Source organism: Alligator sinensis, unplaced genomic scaffold (genome assembly GCF_000455745.1).
Source record: "Alligator sinensis unplaced genomic scaffold, ASM45574v1 scaffold50_1, whole genome shotgun sequence".
Lineage (NCBI taxonomy): Eukaryota > Metazoa > Chordata > Crocodylia > Alligatoridae > Alligator > Alligator sinensis.
In genome coordinates, this window is record NW_005842059.1 from 677,369 (window position 1) to 692,396 (window position 15,028).

The 15,028-nt window shown below is 40.6% G+C and overlaps 1 protein-coding gene across 2 annotated transcripts in view; it reads left to right on the forward strand.

Moving 5' to 3' along the window:
- Window positions 1-11,797, forward strand: part of SNAPC1 (small nuclear RNA activating complex polypeptide 1) — a 21,014-nt gene extending 9,217 nt beyond the window's left edge. The window contains exons 4-11 of one of the 2 annotated variants that reach the window (XR_003093934.1): window positions 1,232-1,336; window positions 3,133-3,291; window positions 3,790-3,864; window positions 5,566-5,628; window positions 7,228-7,372; window positions 7,989-8,074; window positions 8,864-8,941; window positions 10,987-11,036. Coding sequence is in view for 1 of the 2 variants with exons in the window: in XM_006023071.3 (XP_006023133.1) it covers window positions 1,232-1,336; window positions 3,133-3,291; window positions 3,790-3,864; window positions 5,566-5,628; window positions 7,228-7,372; window positions 8,864-8,941; window positions 10,987-11,021 (660 nt within the window). In the remaining variant the exon portion in view is untranslated. Of the gene's footprint in view, window positions 1-1,231; window positions 1,337-3,132; window positions 3,292-3,789; window positions 3,865-5,565; window positions 5,629-7,227; window positions 7,373-7,988; window positions 8,075-8,863; window positions 8,942-10,986 lie in introns of both variants that reach the window. The other variant, XM_006023071.3, reaches the window with a different exon arrangement.
- The last annotated feature ends 3,231 nt before the right edge of the window (window positions 11,798-15,028 follow it).

A 15,028-nucleotide genomic window follows, 5' to 3' on the forward strand; every position in this document is an offset into this window, starting at 1 on the left:
GAAGGATCATTTCCTTAAGGCACAGCCACCCTTCCTGGGCTCCCATCTTTTCAAAACTCCTACTCTGCAGTGCGTCCTTGACTAATCGCCTGAGTTCGTTGAAATCATCTTTCCTAAAGTCTAGCACGTTCACCCTACTAGTTACCTTACCCACTTGACGTCTTATGAAGAATTCTATTATTTGGTGATCACTGTCCCCCAGGTGACTACCGATCTGTAGGTCCCCTACCATGTCATCCCCCGTTGCCAATACCAGGTCCAGTAAGGCATTCCCCCTAGTGGGACCATGTACCTCCTGCGTCAGGTAGAGGTCCTGTACGCGGGATAGGAACATGCGTGAACAGTGGGACTTTGCTGTCTGTGTCTCCCAGCAAATGTCTGGGTAGTTTAGGTCCCCCATGACTACTGCCTCCTTAGTTTTTATGGTCTCTGAGAGCTGCCTCAGGAGCCCCAAATCTAGTTCTTCCAATATCTGTCAGGGCTGTCCAACTTGCCAGGGGCTACATGCTGTATGGGCCTCAAGCCCCCCCGGCTGCATGCCACCCAGGTCCCTGTCACACTGGTAACACCTCATCCCCCTGCTAGCTGCACCATGCCCATGTCCTCCCACTCCCCTTCACAGCTGCAAGATCCTGTGCCCAGGGGTTGTGCTGCTTGTGGAAGCCAGGAGGCCCCTGTGCAGTAGCAGGAGAGCAAAGGTGGGGGTGGTGCCCAGCTGAGAGCTTGCGAGTCACAAATTTACCTCTCACAGGCAGAATGTGGCCCGTGGGCTGCAAGCTGAACAGACCAGTCCCTGCCATACTCCACGGTGCAAATGCTCTATATAACTCGCAACTTTTAAAGTATAATTGAGATGTATTTGCCATAAATTTTGTTTTAAAAACCCAGTTGCTGTTAGAAAAAAATACTTTTCCAACAGGTTTACAATTTGTAGTGGCTTTTAATCTGCAGAAATGAGTTGTTCTAAGTTTGGGTGCTGGGTTAAATGTATGATAGCTGATTCCTGCAGTGTTGGAACATCAGTCTTGAAAATTGCTTCAGAAGAGCCATTAAGCTATGACTGCAAGGCTGAACGTTGGAAAATAAACCCACGCAGATTAATGTCAGGGCAGCTTGCTTTTAGATCTGTATCTTCCAGCATGTGTCATCTTTGACTATCCTGGCAAGAAGTTTTCTAATGCTGATGCATTTGCTTTGTTGTGTCTTCTGAAATGCACCTGGCTTTGTGTAGTTGTCCTACAGAGTTAAGAAAAGGGTTGAAGAGCCAGAACTGAAAGAAGAGTTCCGGGAGCTGAGTAACCGAGTGAGCAGCGTGATCACTAGTGATACCTTGGAGGTACAGTAACTTTTATGCTACAGATAAATTGCTTTTGTCCAAAAGCTGACGTTCTCTGTTTGGTATAATCTGGTCCTTTATAAACCTTTGGCTGGAACAGAAATGAGGACATGTGCATCACCATTTTAGCTGTGCTTTCTGAAACACTGCATTTCATTTTCATGGCAGGGCAGTGACATTTGCCATTTGTGTGCAAAGTGCTTTATAGATCTATAAAGCTGTAAGTGGACTTGCAGGCTAAGAACTAGAAGGCAGTTCTCAGGGAAGGGGCAAGAGAGAGGAGAGACCTTGTGTTTCCACTTTCCAGCTGCCCTTGTTGGGAGGGAGGACGGGCATATCGATACTCTGTGTAGTCAGTCACAGAGCAGGCTCCTTACTCTTAACCTTTGCTCATTTCCTCCTTTGCTATTGGCTTTTTTTTGTTTTTTGGTGTTTTGTTTTGTTTTTTTAATGGAAAGAGCCAGCCAAGGTCACCTTCTGGACGTGAGTGGGGGGACAGATTCAGAGATAACTTTCCCTTATACCATTGGTTCCCAACCTTGGGGCGTGACCCAAATCAGGGTCGTGGGGGGGGTCCTCAGCAGGGTTGCAAAGGGTCTGCGCACACACGTGGACGGCCCGGGAGTGGTGGGCGGGCAGGGCGGGGCCGTTGGGCACAAAGGGGGCAGTGGTGGCTCCCCTGCCTCCAGGCCACTGCTGCTGCTGCACTCTGCTCTCAGCAGCCCCCATGGCACCAGGTCAGGAGGTCCTGTTGGTGGCCAATTTAAGGTCGCAGCAAAAAAAGGTTGGGAACCACGGCCTTATACTATAGACTAACGAAGTGGGAAAATGCTACTAACAGTGCTTTTTCTTAGGCAAATGTAGACTGCATGCTAAAGACCATAACTGCCTGACCATCCTGCAACTCTGTATTAATGTGGCTACCATGGGTGAGGTTCTCTCTCTCTCTCTCTCTCTCTCTCTCTCTCTTACCTATACCTAGCTTCCAAATTCACGATCATGTGATTTTTTGCAGAAACTGCGAATTTGGTGGGGTCCCCTTGAAAAAGCTCAGGGACTGTGAAAATGCAGGAAAACGGAGGGGGATGGGGAGTGCCGTAATAGTACCGTACCCCAGGCAAATGTAGACTTTATGCTTAACAAAATTCCTAAGAGTGTTGTACCATCCCACAGTTGGGTACAAATGTGATTACCATGCACAGGGGCCTGGTCCTCTAATAACTACTGTATTGTACACAATTTTCCATTTGAATGTTTTCTTAATAAAGCTTTATAATCTGTTAAAGGCAGCTAAACACATTGTAGCACTTTGCAGCAGGATGGAATCGCCTCCTGACATGACATTGCCCGTTCATCCAGCTCAGTCCTCCAGCTCAAGATCTCTTCCAGTTTGGCGTGTTTTTCCTCTACACATGCTCCACTGAAATCACTAGCTAATGACAGGACAGGACATTTTTAAAATCTCTCTTGGAAATGATCTGAGAAATTAAATTACCACGTGCCCCACACATTCAGTGCCACTGAGGCTTCCCACTGAGTTTTCTTCTTGACATGTATTCTTTCTTTGCTTTCCCAGTGGAGTAGGTAGGCTGATGATATTAGATAATTGTGTTCTTGTGACTTGCTACTTCTGTTAGCAGCTGATCAGCCAGTTTTAACAAGAATTCCTTGTAAAATAATTGCCAGTTTAGTGTCATTGAAAAAAACCCTTGAATATATAGCCTTTTCAATCAAACTTAACATTTTGTATGCCAGCAACTCATTTTAAACAAAGCTTCTGATGTTTTTTGTTTTAGGAATTTATGAATGTTCACAACCACTATCAGAAAATGAAATGTATGATCTCTACTGACAAATCCCAACCAGACAAGTCTCTGAGCTTGGTCAAGAATGACTTTGTAATTGGTGTTAAAAATATTATTTTGGAATACCAGCAGTGGCAGCAGGAAAAAATGGTAGGTTCCTGTGGCTTTCATCCTGGTACCAGGTAATCATGGTATGAATATGTAAAAACTTACTTTATTCCTAAATGCATGATGACCTCTCCAAAGTATGTAGATGAGACATTTCAATTTTGAAGTTTTTTTTTCCTTAAAAGATTTTGAATAAGTAATGCATTAGCTGTTTGCCCTTGTAATGGTAGTTCTATGGTAATCAAAATATCTTTTTGAAGTATGATCCCTGGGAGTAAGAATCTACAGAAAATATTGCATTGTAAACTTTGAATATTTGTGCTGTAAACTGCTGCTTTGGGCTCAGAGCGCAGTCATAATGCTAGTAAGTAATGACATTTTAGAACAAGCAAGGAGGGAGGAGAAATGGTTATGTTCTTAACACTAATTGATCTTATACATTTATGTCGGCATCTATAAACTCTGGTGCCTAAGAAATCTGCATAATAAAATTGATTTGTATTTAAGTGCCAAATGAATCTTAAATATCTACGCTTTCAGAATCAACTCTTAACGTCTAAAGAGAATGAAAAATTGACAGAGAAGCCGGATGAAGGGAATTCTCAAGAATCAGAAGTAAGAAACATTTGCTATATAATCTCTTAACTCTGACTGCCTTGCTCCACAGTTAAACCCTGTCCATCTGTGACAAAATTGGTAAGCTAAGTAATAGTAAGATGGGTCAGGTTGGTGTTAGGGTAGGAGACCTTTAAGTACATTTGCAATACTGGAAGAAGTGCCATTGGTGTTTGTACATAGCAGCCCTCTCCTGCCTGTTGTGGCATAAGCTCTCACTACTAAGAGAGGTCCTGATCTTACTTTGCATAGGTGATCTTTTGCATTGTGGAGGCCTTTGTAACAGTGAAGAAATCAAAGCCATGGCTGCTTTTCTCTGGAAGCTGGACATTTTATTTTAATGAAGGGAACACTATTTTAGCAACATGTATTTTACATGCTTAGTGTTCTCTGCCTGTGACTTAGTTTGCAAGATCTCTCTCCTGCAGTCTCTGTGTCTCAAGCAGCTTTCCTAATTTATTCATGCTCTTTTATTGAATTTTGTTATCTGATAATGGGGAAATCGCTTCCTTTGAGCAATTCTGTAGTCTAGTAGTTTGCGTACTGAGATGTAGACTCTTCCACATTGCCAACTGCACCCGAGGTGTAGCTAGTTCCTTCCAACAGAATATGCCTGTCATGTATTTTATATTTTGTAATTGATCATGAGGAAGAGGAAACTTTTTCGTGGTGTGACAGGTTTCCTTGTGTATGTAAGTCATGGCAGGAAAGTTCTGAGGCCCTTCATGAAATGACTGGACTATACAAAGGTAAACCTCTTTACCTTTGTAATGGACACAAATAGACCTACAAAGCTGAGATAGCATTGTCCTGTGCATAAGGCTCATGATTAGGAGACAGGTTTGCCAATTGTCAGTAAAAAAAATCAGGTTAAAAATGTCTTCCAGTAAAGTCTGGGTAGTGGGGGGACACCAGTAGCTGTCAGTAAAAACACTAAGCAGTCAGAGCTTGATTGAAGCTTTGATGGGTGGTGTGTAGTACTTTGGTGTCTGTGTGGCAGCACAGCAGCCTGCAAGGAGCATTCGCTCGGCCATATTTTGGTACTGCTGTGCTCCAGGCTCTCTCTAATACTCTTGGGTTACAGGTAGGCTTCTTGCGGGGTCTGTGCCAGGATGGGAGAAGGAGGATAAGTCTGAGGGGTGGTCTGAGTGAGCATGAGGGAGCAGGGTGCAGTTAGGGACATCAGGATCTGGGGGTGAGTAGGGAGTCCCTGCTAGGGCCGGGGGCAAGACAGTGTAAAACCATTGCTGTAGTCAAACAGGGTTGCTAACCCAAGAAATTTGACTGTGAATGTTTTATGGACAACCAAACTTTTTTACTATAGCTGAAGTTAAACCCAAAATTTTAATGTGGCTCTTCTAACTGAGGCCTGGCAGAAGTTACATTTACAGTATATGAAATATATATCAGTAAAAAAAATGTTTGGCCGTCAGTACAAAGCTTGCAGACCTGTCAGTAAAAAATATTTCTTGGGTTGGCAGCCCTATTAGGAGATGAGATCTGGATTCTCCAGTGTGCTCTTATCTGCTTGGGTAAGTCTTGCTGTCTGCCCTGAGCTTCCTTATCTCTAAATTTAGTGATGATTATTCCCCAGTTTAGGAAAGCACTTTGCGGTCAGAGGGGTTAAATGCTCTTTGCTAGTCTCCACAATACCTCTTCGTCCCCAAGCTTGATATCAGTTATCTTTTTCTTTCTTTGCAGGGTTCTGAAAGAGCAAGTGCATTGGCTAAAATCAAACAGAAGTCCTACGCCACAGTTGCTGAGGTAAGCATGCCACTTAGTAGAGGGAATTGCCTTGGAAGCTCACATAGTGTCATACGATCAGAAAAAAGGTTTGTCAAAAGGCACCTCTTTAATTTGATCGTCTGTTTGGAGTATTTGATCTTAGCACCCAACATTGGCACAAAATCCAAAAGTTTTAGAGACTTTTTAGGGCTCCTTTTGGATTTGTGGAAGTGAGAGGCAAAGAAGCACGTTGAGTTCAGTCTGGCACGTGACCAAGCTGGTACCGAAGTTCCGTTTACGGGGACAAATTGGCCTTTCTCCATAGCTGTGCAAATGCAGCCAACTGAGAACAGAGTTTTGCCTGCTTGTTTTTGCTTGGTGATTCTGCACAGGCTGAAAAAGATTTCCATGACTTTCCATTCTCAGAATGAACCGTCTGCTGGCAGTTCATTGTATTCACATTTTTTTTTTTACCAATAAAATGAATTGAGGTAACAGTGAATGTCAGATATGACTGAGGTCTCTATTAGATAGGTACCAGGTTAGAACCCTTGAGAGATTTTTAGGCTCGGGGACAACTGCTTTATGAATCCAAAATAGCCTGGGGGGTGAGGCAGGGGCTGAGCACCTCAGCTCAAGAAGATGGCAGCCGTCTAAACACCTGTCATGGAAGTTTTGTGGTGAAAACTTGGGTGCTTGAGTGGCTTCGGAGGATGGTTTAATGGATCATGCTCTTGGAGTTAGCTGCCTACATTTTGTTTAAAATCCCACTTCTGTGCTGAAGTGCTTTTGTGGATTTGAGTGCTTAAGGCCTTGGTATTTCAAAAGTTTTGGGACTTGAAAGCCAGTAAGTTACTTTTAAAAGAGAGACACTTCCAGGTCCCTAGAGAATTTTTGAAAATGCTATTGTTAGGGGATTTTTGTATGAGAAAAAGGTGCACTGGAGTCGCATTTCACATGTTATATGACTAAAACTGTTAAACCTTTGAAGCAATGCAGATGGACTCCTACGGCCTCTTTGGGCTTGTCTTTCTCTTTTTATGTGGGTGCGGATCTGTTCTTTGGCAATAACAAATGCGGAGCTCTTAAAACAGTCGGTGCCTGAGAAAGCAAATGCCACCACTTGCTTTTAAAGCTTTACTAAGAAAAAGGGTGTGTCTTAAAGTAGACTGTAAAACCTCCTTTTTTAGCCTGAAGCTGCCAAATCGTGCGTCGTCATAAGATCTGCTTATTTTGCCTAAAGGTGACTACATACAAAATGAATTTACCATAGGGTAATCTCATTCCTTTGAAAAGGTCAGTGCACTCCTTATGTGAATGTCCAAAACACCATTGCCCAAAAGGAGTATACAGTCCAAAATACTGTCCAAAATACTGTCTGAAATGGTAATGCTTGACGGAGTGAGATTTTTTTTTTTCAAAAACACCTAAAGTAGTTGGGAGTTTCACTTAAACACTGGGGATTGCTGTCACTGTCTTCAGTTCTTAGTAGCTTGTGATCACTAGGTAGCAGACAAATACGTTACTCGCTGGATGAGAGCCAGTCGTTTGTTCAGTGTTTCACTTGCTGACTGTATTGGTATTATGCTTGGCAAGCTAGATTCTTTCCTATTGCTTATTGACTTGTCTGGGTTTTAGGTCTCCAAATCAAGACGGCATCGTCAAGTTAAGCTAGAATCTTCTGAATCGGGGTCTGATCAAGGAAAACTGGCATCTCCCAAAGATAAAAGAAACCAAAAAAGGCCCCAGCCAACAAGGAAGAGAAGCTCTCCAGCAAGCAGAGGTAGATCTTTGTTTTATTAGCAGTGCTAGAGGTAGAAATCTGTTCTTTCCTCTGCTGGACAAGACAGTTGGGTTAACAACTTCTTTTTACCAGCAAATGGTGACGGAGACGTTTATGGTTGTCACTTCCCTTACCAGCACATCTCTTTTACTTGTCTTCTCCCTTCATAGGCTTGTAGAAACTGGGAGGATGCTGTGACTAACATGAACTCTCAACTGTTCTCTTGGTAATTCTCTTTCCCAAAATGTTTCCTTACTGTTAATAATGTAGAAAAATGCTTTTAAGTTTTTCTCCGCTAACCAGTGTGTCAGACGTCGGAAGCGGAGTATCCAACCATTGTCAGCTCTCCTCCTCTGGACTAGGGTGGCCTGCCTTCATGAAAGCGCGAATGGATGAGCCTGGATCCAAATGCAGATTTTTCTACCTTACCAATTTCTTACTTTGTTCTTGAATGAATTTACTCTATTTAAGAATCTAGCATCTGCTCATCCCCTCTGAGTTCATTAGCAAAGATATGTAGTAACAAGTTGAGATGAGCATGAGACCCAGTTGGGTGGACTGGATTATCCAATATCTGCTTATTGTGATGGCATTCTTAACTTCCTCTTAATACTAGGCACAGTCAGAAACAGGATGCTGGATTTAGATGGAATTTCTCTCTCATCTGGTCTGCTCGTTGATCTTCACATATTCCAAAAATAAGTCAGTAGTTCACTAAATTAATTAACTTACTGTCCTAGATCGCATGTCATCTGGATTGTCGTATTTTTCCATGCATTCCTTCTATTCATTGGTGTAATTTTAATGAGGCTTTCATTAACTGCTCCACCTTATTTTTTAACATAGTTTCATAAAGCTTAAGAATAGAGTTTTCCTGTTCTGAAGCAGGATATCAAGTCAATTAAAAATTTTCAAAGGATAATCTGAGAGAACAAAATCAGATTGGGCATTGCAGTATTTCAGTTTTGATCTTTCTAACCTTTTTAGCATAAGTTTAACTAGAATTTTCCAATTAAAAAAAATCATTAGTGGAAAGAGGGGAATCCTAAACTTTTTTCATCTGGAAAATACAAACCTTATTTTGAAATTGCCAAATTCATTCTCACTTACAGATAACTTCAGGTTTGACAGATGACACACTGATGAAAAAAGGTTGTCAGAAAATTCCTGAGTAGTTCTACTAAACTATTTCACTTATTTTAGTAATTTATTCCATCCCCATTTTGTTCTACTTTGGGTGCTTTGTGTGTTGACTGTGATACTTCCTCATTCTTAACCACTTTTCTTTCAAAGTCTTTCTACAGCATGTGTTACATTTATATCTAGTTGCTACTTGCAGTTAACCTAATGAAGGTGCTAATAAATCATTGGCATCTCTAGGTTTCCTCTCACATTCAGGCCTGAGTAAGCACTGCTCTTTCTGGATTGCTTGATCAGATCTGTCAAAACATCTGTCACTGGTGACATTCTTCCACAAATATGTCTTTGCAGGTGTAATAAAGAAGGAAACCATTTCTGGGAATAGGAAGCTGTCTGTAATCCCAGAAGAAGATAGTTCCAGTGAAGAAGGTATGACTAAAATCCTAATGAATTTGAAGATTTGTATATTATAACTTTTTACCATCTTGTATTTGTTTTAGTACAATTACTAGGGTGCTGTAGCATCTTGGAGCACCTTCAGATTCTTTCAAGGGTGTTGTGGGGTGTCACTAAAGTTAGCACTAAACATGGTTCACAGGGCAAACCCAGAGATTTCAAATAGGAATTCCAAGTGTTAAAAACATTTTGACCTATTGTGGTCTTTCTGAGTTCTTTGTAACAGAAAATTTGGTTTATTTTTTTCTGTGATCCAAAAATGAACAAAAATTAAGAACTGGCATTTTTCTGAAGTGTGCCTTGAGTCTAACAAGGTTGAGAAGCACTACCTTAGCACGTACATTTTTCAGCTTTCAACATACAGAAGGCAGGTTGTTCAGGACGCTGTTCATTGTATTGTTGCAACAGTTCCATTTTTGTATAGCCTTGTCAAAACTAGGCGAATTATAAATGTTTCCCTACTTTAGGATGAGAAAGCAGGTACTTGGCATGAGGCTTTACAGGCTGTCCTGCAAATGCATGAGTTACAGTAATAAAGTCTTGTATGCTCTGTACATCTTTTGTGATGTAACTTTCAATATAGCATGGTCAGAATTAAGAGGTCACTCAATCAAAAGGAGAATGCTTATTCTTAGCAACTCTTTTAGCTGGACACTAAAATCGTATTAAAATCTTTCAAGTGTTCTGAGTGCCTTAAGTGTTGATATACAAAAAACTAGAACTCGTGGTTCCAAAATGATACCTTTTATTAGACCAACTGGGAAATAGCAAGGAAACTGTCCTTTCTTTAGGTGTTGATGGCAATCTCCGGGCTCCCTTTCTTGCATAGGCCAACATAGCCATGGCTAGCTTCACAGTTGTGGGAGTGAGGCAGGCTGAAATTTGTCTGCTGTTGGGTCCTTTTGTCTCTCATTGGATAGTTGAACCCAGGTATCAAGGGCCAGATTTACATCCAGAGTAAGGACTATATCTGTTGTTGTTATTATTATTATTATTTTTTTTTTTTTGCTGCCTGAGTCTTGTGTTTGGGACGCACTGGAATGGGAGTCGAGTAGAAATGTACCTCCTGAAGCTTGAGAGGAGCAGCACTAGTTTGTCAAAGAAATGTTATATAAAACAGAGCTCTAGTTTGTCATGTCCCTTCCTCCAGAATAGGGAGCAGAGGGTTGGATAATAAGTGCTGGGATCAGTGAAGAATTCCTCTGATGGAGGTCTCCAGCCAGAAAGCCTGTTTTGTTGCACTTAACGTAGACCGAACAGAGAGGGCAATCAGACCTGTAGTATGAAAGAAGAGAGTGAAGCTGAAGTGGAAGGGTGATGGGCAGCTTGTGGGCAGACTTCTATTTTAACTGGAGGCCTACACCTGTCTTTCCAAGTTGGTTTAGAGCAAAAAATGTTGGGGTGGTTGTGCAGCAGGAACACGTGCAAAGAGAGCCCCTGTGGGTTCAGTTTAGAGGAGCTCTGTTAAAAATAGATTTGGGGGGAGGCAGCACACGCGTAACTGCCTCTCTACAGTGGAAGGTGTTTTCAGAGAGCTGAGAAGGTACAACTTCCTCGGAAGATCAGCTCATGAAATTGTAGCTAGTGTTGTGTGTGTATAATTGGCCGATCTAAGATATAATAATTGCAGTTTAGACAGATTAGTCATGGGTCTTGAGCAGAAGAAAATAGCCAGGAAGGAATGGAGGGCATCAGCATCAACTGAGAACGTGATTTCAGGTGGTAAACAGCATTTGTTACAAAACCTTGTGCAAAGGGAAGGCAAAAGATTGCAACCAGCCTCGTGAAGTGCTCCATCCGTGAAGTCTGGCAGTCATTGGGAGTTCATGTGCAGAGAGAGAGCTTGCAAAGTATTGATTTGAATAAACTTTTAAAATATAACATGGGGCTCCTGGGCTGCTGATTTTGACTTTTCACTCACATTTTGAATTGAATTGTAAGCTATGGATTTTTATTTAGTTTTCTTTTTATAAAAGCAAGTAATGTAACAAGCTGAACTGTTTGCATTTCTTTTTCAGAGGTCCCACGCCCAAAGAGAAGACGGAGACGTTAAACAGTACATTTGGAGACTTTCTCGTGTATGCGTGTCTAGCGATAAAATAAGAGAGAATATTGAAGTTCAAAATAATAAGTTACACTGTTTACGTTAGTTGTCTTGTAATGTGCACCCGTATCAAGGGAAGGCACAAAACAAAAAACAGTGCTCAGGTTAGACCTGCAAGCTGTGTTCATATAAATTGTGACTTCCATTCCACAAAATACCCTGTATTGTAAGTGAAATTTTCTGCCAAGAAGCAAAGCTAAGAAGTACCTGTGCTTTGCTGAAATTGGGAGTGGTAGAGGAGTGCTGCTTGTTTTGTTTAGATTTTACCCTATGAGTTATAACCAGGGATCCTGGTTTTCTCTTATTTAAAAAAAAAAAAAAATAAAAAATCCCAATTTTCAGATTTAAAAAAGTAATCCCAAATCCACATTTTCCGTGATTAAAATGAAACACCACTAATTTGTATAGAAATATGCATATAGTGGTGTTTCGTTTAATCATGGAAAAATGTGGATTTTGGGTTACTTTTTAAATCTGAAAATTGGGGATTTAAAAAAAATTTTTTTTTTCATCAGAGAGCATCAGGATCCCTGGTTATAACTCATGGTGATTTAAAATAAAGCTTTTAGCAGAAGCTACTAGAACAAAACAAAAAATATCCCCTGGCCTTTGAAATAGATATATGTGGACAAACACTTTTTTTCTCCTTACAAACTGTGAAAAAGCTTTGTAATGATAGGGATCATTTACAATTACTAAGTGCAATAAATTTATATTTCACTAAATTTGTGTGCTCCGTTTCATTGTGTACAGCCTCTGTAAGCTTTATTGGTTCACACAGCATAGTATTTAAGAACTGCCATTAACTGGGCCAGACCATAGCTCCACTTTGCCCAATATCCTGTGTCTCACGGGCAGAGAGTGGATCATGAATTGGAGAGCTGAGAGGGTACCTTCAGATGGGATTCACTGGTGGTGACCCCTTTACTTGACTTCCTGTCTAGTGATAAGTACTTAAAATACATAATAAACATAAGCAGAGGGCTTCAAAATCTTCTCACCAGTGACACAGGATTTTTTTTTTTTTTTTCCCTGGGAAGAAAACCTGGATACCTCATCTATCAATTTATCAAACATGTTTTATTGTTTTGAGAAGTTCCTAGCTGTTGTAGCTGTATATTCTCACTTCCAATACTTACTAATACCGAGCTGTCTTTATGGATTGGCAGGATAGCTCCGGCAGCTTGGCACAGGGCTGTCCAGCAGGTGGCCCCTGGGCCACATCCAGCTCCCAGGTGCTGCTTTGCTCCAGTGTTGGAGTTGGACAGCCCTGGCTTACTGGGTACTTGGGAGCTTCCCAATGAACAGCAGAACTGAGAAGACCTGGTTATTCTTGCACCGATTTGGTAGAACTAAGTATAATTCAGGGGATGGAATTTTAATTGAATTTTGTCTCCGGGTGGATTTGAAATTACGATTGAAATCACTGGTTAGGAAGCCTTGATTGAATCATTGTTTTCTACAAAAAATGCATTCTTGTTTGATACAACCTTAATGCATATTATTCAGAACTCAGAGATAGATATAGGTTTCATTTTTAGAAGGTATACCTTATATATTTTAAAGTAATGATTTATTTTGATATTTTTTTTTCAGAATAATTTTCAAGCTGCATCAGAAAACTGAATTATGATGTTTTATTTAACTAAAACAACATGCATATGTATTTTGGATATTTTTCTTCAACAACAAACGTATAATTATTTTAGCAAAACAAGCATATGCATTTTTGAATTCTTAGCTATTTTAGTTGTGTGAAATGTGTTTTTAACAAAAATTAAATAGATTATTTCAGCCAGGTCAACACGAGAAATTTAAAATACTGAGTTACACAGCAAGCTCAGTCTTCATCTTCCTGTTTATTCATACGCTAGAAAAGAAAGACAAGCTTTCCTGCTTTTTCAGTTCCCAAGTGATTTCGAATGAATTAATTCAAAGGAAGAACATATTCTTTCTACACCTGCAGAAGAAGCTATTACTGTTAAGAGCTGGATTGTCACTTCAGTAGTTTCTGGACCCAGGTTCTTAAGTGACTTCTACCAGTTCACTGGTGTGACTTTCTTTAAAACCTCATCAGCAAACGTATATTTCTTGAGTGGCTCACCCATAGTCCTGAAATGTATTGTACTTGATATTGTGGAGAGATGATTGCTGGATGCCCATGTCATAGCCAACTCCTCTTCTTCAGCAGTTAAAGACTAACAGAGTATTGAGAATATTGGCAAGAAAATGAGCTGGAGATAGTGCCCGATCAGTTTGTTTTAGTTTTTTTAATGCCTGTAATTTAACATTGTCATTGCGTATTTCTCTTTTCAAGGTCCCACTGAGTTCCTTCCAAAGGATTTAACCGGCATCACCAATAAAACAGCTGTTTCCCTGCACTTTGTTCAAGGCTACAGAAACAGGCTTCAGGACCGCCAGTATACCTTATACAATTCTCTTTAGTCCAATGTTGAGAACTTTGGCTATGACAGTTCCGTCTATATTTTCACGAATTTGTTCACAAATTGTCATCAGATTAGGTCAGTTTTCAATGGTGGACTGTTTTGAGCAATATATTGAGTTCCATCGCACGTCTTGTGGGAGCGTTGGTTTGGTTCTTCCTGCTTTGTTCAAAGCAGCTGCTGCAAAGTGGTCGTTACGGAAGTGTTTTGCAGTTTCAACAACATTAGCCTTTATTTTTGGAGCACAAGTCTTTGGCTAAGAGGTGCATCAAATGAGCGCTGCAGCCCTATGTTATTAACTTGGGGGCTTCTTCACTTCTAGATTTTCTCACTTTTGATACATTTGCAGCATTGTCTGTGGAAAAGCTTGTGCACTAAACATTTGAATTTTTTTCACAGTTTGTTGTAGCTTTTACTGCTACTTGCAAGTATTTTGCTGTGTGCATTTCCTGATGTATGAATTGCTTCTGTAAAGTAGACAGTCCCTTTCTTCTGCCATCACACAAGCACATATCACTGCATCATTGTGGACATTCCTCCACCCATCAAGACTCAGGTTAACAATTTTCCCCTCTAGACTTTTTGCACACTGCTCAATTCTTCTCTCATATACTTTTTTTCTAGCAATATCATCTAAAATAGTATATAATTAGAAGTTATAATCCCCATTCCATGCTGATATTTTTGAGCTTATATATAGTTTTAACTTGTGTTAAAGTTTATTTTTTAAAAGCTTTCGTATTGAGTTGCATTTCTTAAGATGATCTCATTTAAATAAAAAAAATCCTTTTTGTTCTTTTAAATTGTTGATTTTTATCCACTCTGCTTAGATTGTCTTTCTCTACAGATTATCAATAGACCATAAATTCCTCAAACATATTCTTCCATTCATGATTTATCATTACAAACCTCAATCACTAAAGTGAAGTCTACTCATCTGAATGTACTTGCAGGACCCACTGTTCCTAGATGCCCATCCAGACTCTTGAAAACTTCTCATAAAGGAGATATTCTTCAACTTCCCTGGGCAGCTCGTCCCTTTGTCCTATTGTTTTGACAGCGAGGAAAGGGATTTTTTTTTTTCTTGGAAGTTTTATGCTCATGTCGAGATTGAACAACAACAGTCTGGAGATCTGCCAAGGCGTACATACGCACAGAAATGATTTTTATCCACAAGAGAGCTGAGAGCTGCTGAGTTCATCTTGAAAACAAGTTGGAGATTCTTCATACCGCTCATACTGATCTGTATATACTGCATCACCGACAGGCCCTAGTCATAGAGCAGTCCCTGGTTCACTGGTGTGCAAATACAGAATGAAGGGAGCCCCTGCCCTTGAGAATTGCAGTCTATGTACAGAGGAAAAAACGTGATACAGCTGCTAGAAGGCATAGAGACCGAATTGGCCAGTATGAGAGAGAGCAATCTCAAGCCCCTTGTCATCTAGATAGACCTGGCAAAGGAAGGATTTGAAGAATAACAGCTTTGTGGACGTTTACAGAGTTCTGCCTGGG